General features: G+C 51.6%; 1 protein-coding gene across 1 annotated transcript in view; it reads left to right on the top strand.

Annotated features, from left to right (window-relative positions):
• Window positions 1-2,835: 2,835 nt before the first annotated feature.
• Window positions 2,836-6,451, top strand: part of EXOC3L4 (exocyst complex component 3-like 4) — a gene marked incomplete at its 3' end in the record, with an annotated part of 18,471 nt that continues 14,855 nt past the window's right edge. The window contains exon 1 of the mRNA XM_010288414.1: window positions 2,836-3,133. Coding sequence (XP_010286716.1) covers window positions 2,836-3,133 — 298 coding nt within the window. The remainder of the gene's footprint in view (window positions 3,134-6,451) is intronic.

Here is a 6,451-nt window from a genome sequence, read left to right as displayed (position 1 = left end):
CTCTGATCTCCTCTATCACACTGACAGGCGACGTGCTGGCTGGCTCCCAAGGCAAAGAAGCACACGTTGCCCATGGCACAGTTGCACCTCCTGATTTACCCCTCTTGTTTTACACCGGGGTCTTGGCCGCCTGGGACTGCCTGGTGTGCCCAGCCGGACAGCCTGACTCGCGTCCGTCCAGGCACCACAGGGTCCCCAGGCTTAAGTCACTTATACCGCTCAGTGACAAGCCAAGTGACTGTTTTTAATGTTGTTTAAACCTTCCAGACCCCTTCTTTGCTCCTTTGCTTTGAGTTCCCTCTGAGGTGCTCAAACGCTCAGGGGATGGAAGGATCCAGGGCCAGTGTCCCCATGGAAATAAGTGCCCTCGGGGCAAAGTAGTGAGCGGGGAGGTGAATATATAAATGTATAACCGTATGAGCACGGGACACGGCCCTCCCCATCCTTCACCCACGCCTGGCAATCATTACTGGGACCGAGCCACCTGTGACCTCCAAAAACAGGGCAGAAGGGGGTGAAATGCAGCCGTTTCCAGTCAGCAGCTCTGGGGCTGCCTTTGAACCCCCGCACCCAGACACTGTGGGGCTTCACCCTGCCGGGGCAGGACCAGGTGCCGAAATCCTTCTCCCCCAGCTGCCCTGGGCCAGCTCAGCCCAGCAGCTCACCCCATTGTCAAGCGCCCGGTCTCACCTCCATCTCCATCTGTAGGATAAATAATTAACCTTGCACGCTTGGAGCTCGTTCAGCATTTCTCCCCCGCCTCTTCCTTTCTTTTAAATGCATAGACATAATGAAAGTGAAACAGTGCCAGAGTCTCTCCAGAGAAGCAAACAGGCAAAGGTGCTGGAGGTCTTGGGCAGGTGGGGACAGGCCTTTTTTTCCCCACTTCCAACCACCCTTTTCCACGGGGCGAAGGAGGATGGAGCGCGGCGCCGTGCCTGGAGGGAGCCCCTCGGCCAGCGCGGGTGTGCGGGACGGTGCTCCAGTCAGCTGAGGTGGGTGAGCTCGCCCGGACCTCTGCCCCGCAGAGCCGCTCACCTCCCTCGCCACCGCACCTCCCGGCAGTTCCTGCGGCACGGAGCTGCTCTCGGCGTCTCTGGATCACGCCCGCGTTACCCCAGCTCGCTGCGGAGAGGATCGGTTCGGTCGGTACCGGGGTCTGTATCCCTTCTCTTCCCTTGACCGTGGGTCCACATCTTATGGTCCTCCTGCCCTGTATCTCTCCGCCGCACAGCTCACCCCTTTGAGAGCTGCTGCTGCTCCGCTCTGGCCCCAGATGCCCCCATGCAGGGTTTGAGCTAGAGACTCAGTCCCCTTCCTACTGAAATCCCTGGAAAATGGGGTGCCCTCCTCTCCCTCCCACCCTCCGTATGGGCTGTGATGGGATGAGCTTCTGAGCAAGGCAACGAATGATTAAAAATTCCCCCTGAGAGCGTGTGATGCGGGGTCTGAGCCCTGCTGTGTGAGGGGTCCAGCAAACCCACAGGAAGGCACAGTCCCTGCAGCTTGTAACCTGCGAAATAACGACGCGCAAGGGAGCAAAAATCTGGCCAAACTCAGACTGATGAAGGCTGAGATGTATTTCCAAAGTTCCAACATATCTGTTCACTATAACCATCTTTCAGTCTCTGGCTCCTGTGAGCCGGACAGACCTGAGACAGGCAGTTCCTGGCTGACCTCAAGCAATAGCTATTTCTAATGATTTAAACTAATTGCTGAGCTGCCTTGAGCCTGCTGTGGGGGGAAAGGCAGCATTTTCCATGCTCAGAGCTCTGCGGCGCTCAACGTCCCCATGGGCGGGCCGTGTTGGCTGATGACCTGGCGAGAGCCCTTTGCAAGGGTGAGAAAGAAAGGCAAAACCTCTCCCTCTGACCCCTTCCCAAACACCCGCGCCCGCCCTCGGGGTGGGCAGAGGGGAGCCGATCTGTCTGCAGCAGGGCAGGAGCTGAGCAAAGTGCAGGGGACGTGACTACGGCCCCGGAGCAGTGACAGGAGCACTTCTGTTGAAACCTGAAATCTCCTGCAGCATCCCCTGCAGCTCACGCAGGGGCTTGCTTGGCCCTCGAGGTACCCGTTCTCAGCGTGCCGGGATGCGGTGCTCCGAGGCAGGGCGAGCGATGGGAACCTTTCCTGCATCATACAGCTTTGGGTGCTGTAACCACGACAGTTCCATGTGGAGATTGCTGTGGGTTTGGATGGAAGGGGCTAGAGCAGAGCCCAGCCACCCGCCGCTGGGGACCACTCGCCCCTGGGCCACCTTCCAGCAGCGGCAGGCCAGGGCTCGAGCAGGGCACAAGCAGCAGCGTGACCCAAAGTTGCCGCATCCGCATCAGAAAGTGGCAACACCCCAGTGAGACTCAGGAAGGGTTATCATTCCTGGAAATCCAGCTAGAAGAATGGAAAGTAAAACATACCTTGTTACCAACCAAAATGGTATGTTTACACAAATTTCAGCATCTCTGATGTTTAGTGATTTCCTTGGCGCTGGAGAAATAGCTGCCACTGCCTGATTTAAGAAGTAGAGCCTTCCAGAGCAAAAAGCAGACCAGCACCTGGTGTCTGTGGGTAGAGAGATCGTTTCAGTAGCTACAGGCAAGAACAACTTGCTCTGTCCATGGATTAAGCACAGGAAAGGTATGGACCAGATTTTCAGTCCAGGGCTGACTCTGGAGACACAGTAATACCCTGTTATGAACCTCTCGTCTAACTCTGGTGTTTTGTGCGTTTCAGTGATTACCTTCACCCTGTGTGCAAAACCCGTTTTTGAAAGGCAGCAAGATGAACAGAAATACGGATTTAGACCTAAGGAGCGTAACCTCAGAACCAGCCTCTCTGATGAACAGTGCAGGGGAGGAAACGATGGAGGTTGCTTCTGAACTGAGCAGCCCTACTTTGCATAGTGGGGACAGTGGGTTCTTTGAAAGAGGGATTAAAACAATGTTAAGCATTCGGAAATCAAAACGAAGTCCGAACAAAGAGAAAGGAAAGGAAGGTACTGGTACTTGGAAAGGAAAACGTCTGTCTTTGCGATTCTCCAAGAGCTACGAGGACAACAAAACCACAATCTGTAACGGCATGGAGGAGATTAGCAAGAAGATAGCAGCAGAGCCCATTCAAGGAAAACCTCTTTCAGGTAAGAAGCAAAACCACCAGTGTAATTTATCTGTCAGGATATATGTAATCTTCAAGCAGTTTACACTTTGCAAGTCTCCAGCCCAACAGAGATGCTAAAGAACCAGGCACCGCAGACAACTGTCACCCCTGGCACAAACTCCTTGGGGTGTTACCTGGCACAGCCTGGGCAGGTCACCCGTCACCGAACAGGCTGCTCTGTGGCCTCCACTACATTAACTTCACCTTATCCACAACCTACCTACAATCAACACGACAACCTGTTGGCTCACGTATCAGCGGACATATCGCACAGCATACATATCAGTCACCAATCTGCTGAGCACAGTTTGGGAACTGCTGGTCTGACGGTATCTAGCGGTGCAGTTCCTACGCTATTACGTGCATTGCACTTTTGGACAATTTCTGCTCTTCAGCTCTCAGACTGATGGTCCCCAGATTGTACTCAGTAGGTTGCTGCAGGGCCTTGAAGGGGAAGAAAGTTGGTTTGGATGTGATCTGCTTCGGCACCTCCACCTTTGTTCCTGATCTTAGAGACTGCCTTGCAAAGGGACCTCTGCAGATGCTTTAACACTGACTTCCCATCTACTCACAACAGCGGTGCTGCAAGTATTTGGTTTGGTTTCCCCCAGATGGTTATTCTCATGCATTTTGTCAGCATTATATAGATAGGTCTTAGTCAAATTATAATAATTACCTTCAGCATAGCTCTATACCTTTCCCCAAGGGTGGGCAGACTGCAATGACTTTCCTCTTGGTTTGAGCACCTTCTCAAGGCAGAGGTGCTACAATGCATCCACCCAGAGATAAACTGAGGTGGGTCAAAATGGCTTGACCTTTCCTCAGCCTCAATTTCTAGAAAGAAATGCTTGGTCTACTGCGTAAGATGTCATAGGGATCAGGTAGAAGGGCTGACATTGTCTCACTGCTATAACGTGCTCTACTGTGCCATGAAGTTAAATGACTTTGCACTGTGAGGTTGGATCTGATCCTATCTCATAAACTTTGCTAGTCTGTTCTCAAAGGTTCATAGAAGAGGAGCGACAGGAAATGTTACCACAGGCCCTTTTCATCTCCTGCAATAAACAAGCTGAGAAATCGCATGAATAAGGCCCATCCTGTGTCCAATAACTCGTGATTGGTCTAGACTAGAGCAGCTCTGTCAGAAACACGTCCCATCCTGAGATGAATATGGCAAGCGATGGAGAGTCCACCATGCGCACCATTAAGCTGCATAATGGTTAATTGCCTTTCAATTGTCTTCCTTCAACTACCAGCTGGCTGATCTTGTATTGCTAAATTAAAGATCCGTTTAGCACCCAATATCACCTCCCTGAATAATTATTCTAGATGGTGATTAAATGGTGTTTTCTCACTCTGATAAACAGAACAGAATGTATTCCTTTAGTCTCTCACTGCAAGCACTTGTGCAAACACAGGTTTTATATTAATTTATCTAGAAGAGACTAAGTTAATTGGCACAATCTGCCTCGCCTCCGAGTGCAGAAGTGACTGTAGCTCCATAAAGGCACTCAAAGCTCTATGCATTGTATAGTGCATCTATAGTTGGGTTATTTGGTGCGTTTCTGTCTTCATACAGATACTCTCACGCTGCACAGATTATTTGGTGTATATGGTATAAGATCTATGTGCAGACAAGCCCAAGAGCATAAATTATGGGCTATGAACCAGTCCTTCATATCTTCTTTGAGTAGTCTCCAATTTTTCCGTATAGTTTTATATGTTTGTGTCCCAGAAGCAGTGGCCACACATGCCTAAATGATACCCTTTCCCTTCTCCACTTTAATATTTTCCTTATGCCCAGTATCACAGTGGGATCTCCTGTTCAAAGCATCTGTTATGAGGCTGGAGATGGTGAGAGCTTCCTGGGGCCTCTCAAAAGGTAACAGAGCTCTTAGATCTCATCAACCCATGGCAAATACTTCTTATATTACTGGCAAATATGCAGTGGTTCTTGCACCAGCAAGGCTTTGAAAAAGACATGGGAAACTCAGTAAACCTCAGCCACTTTGGGGGTAACAGTATTTCATAACTTTCCCCCAGCCTCAGCCAACACCAGCCAGTGCTGGTAGTGGGTGCCAAAAGCAAAGGAGGTGGGGAAAATGAGACCTGAGCACCAGGAGAAACCACCCACAGGTTTGGATCCCCCTCCAATGTACACACCTCCCCAGACCATCCTAGGACAGCAGTGCTCACTGCTTGGCAAACAAATTTCACGGGTGAGAGGCAGTGCTTGGCATCTGACTGGAGGTTTATATAGAGGCAGTGAACAGCCAAGTCACCCAAACCTGAACAGCCCCAATGGTGAAGGAGATCACATCCAAACCAACTTTTTTCCCCTTCAAGGCCTTGCAGCAACCTACCGAGTACAATCTGGGAACCATCAGTCTGAGAGCTGAAGAGCAGAAATTGTCCAAAAGTGCAATGCAGGTGAACTTCACATACCTGGCATACTTTGGTGTTTCTCCATTTCCTCCTGCTGGGACCCTGGGACCACCATCCCAGAGACCCTCCTCAATCCCCAGCCAAAGGGTTATGGTAGATTGCAATAACTGCAGAGCTGAGAAGCTGTGGCTTCTGGTCCTCCAGAAGTCCCTCTTTTTGGTTGAGAGGAGGCTGGGGACCACAGACGTTCACAGAACATCTCCTAAATATCTGGAACAGGTAAGAGCCATCTTTCAGAGGCCATTTGCTGTGGTAGGTACAGGCTGGAAACGGTGTTTTTCGGTGCCCAGCCATAGATGGGCCAGTGTCTGGCTTGTTACCTCAGTCCCTGCATCTCAAGGAGTCCTCATAATACAAATCACCAGCAACAACTTCTGCAGTTTGTGTGAGCATTTTGCTCGGCCCTCAGAAATTCAGGAGCCAGTTTAGCCATGACATTAGCTAGGAAAACTTGATGATGCACAAAATCAGGACGGGAGGGGAGCCCCGGGTCTGCCCAGGGTTACATCGAAACAGAGAATGTTCCCAAAAATGTATCAGGAGCATCCCCAAGCCAATATCCCACTTCCTCAGGGCCTTGGTACCCCTGGAGGACACACTGGTGGGTAGGCTGGGGGCAGACATGACCTTCTAGTGAGATGTCTGACCCGGCAGCGCGGAGGGCCCCAGGGGGTCTGTCCCGCTGTGCTCCCTCCCACCCCTCCAGCTGGACCCCTGGGCACCCCCCCACCTTTTCGGGCAAGGCGCGGAAACGCCCTTTCAGCCAGAGATGCTGTGGCCAACGCAGCAGCAGAGCTGTGCTGAGCACACTCCTGTGCTGGGAGACGAGAGCATCCCTCTAAAGGGAATCCTG

The sequence above is a fragment of the Phaethon lepturus genome, unplaced genomic scaffold (genome assembly GCF_000687285.1).
Source record: "Phaethon lepturus isolate BGI_N335 unplaced genomic scaffold, ASM68728v1 scaffold20660, whole genome shotgun sequence".
Taxonomy (NCBI): domain Eukaryota; kingdom Metazoa; phylum Chordata; class Aves; order Phaethontiformes; family Phaethontidae; genus Phaethon; species Phaethon lepturus.
Note: the sequence above shows the minus strand (reverse complement) of the source record. Positions and strands in the feature narration are given on the sequence as shown.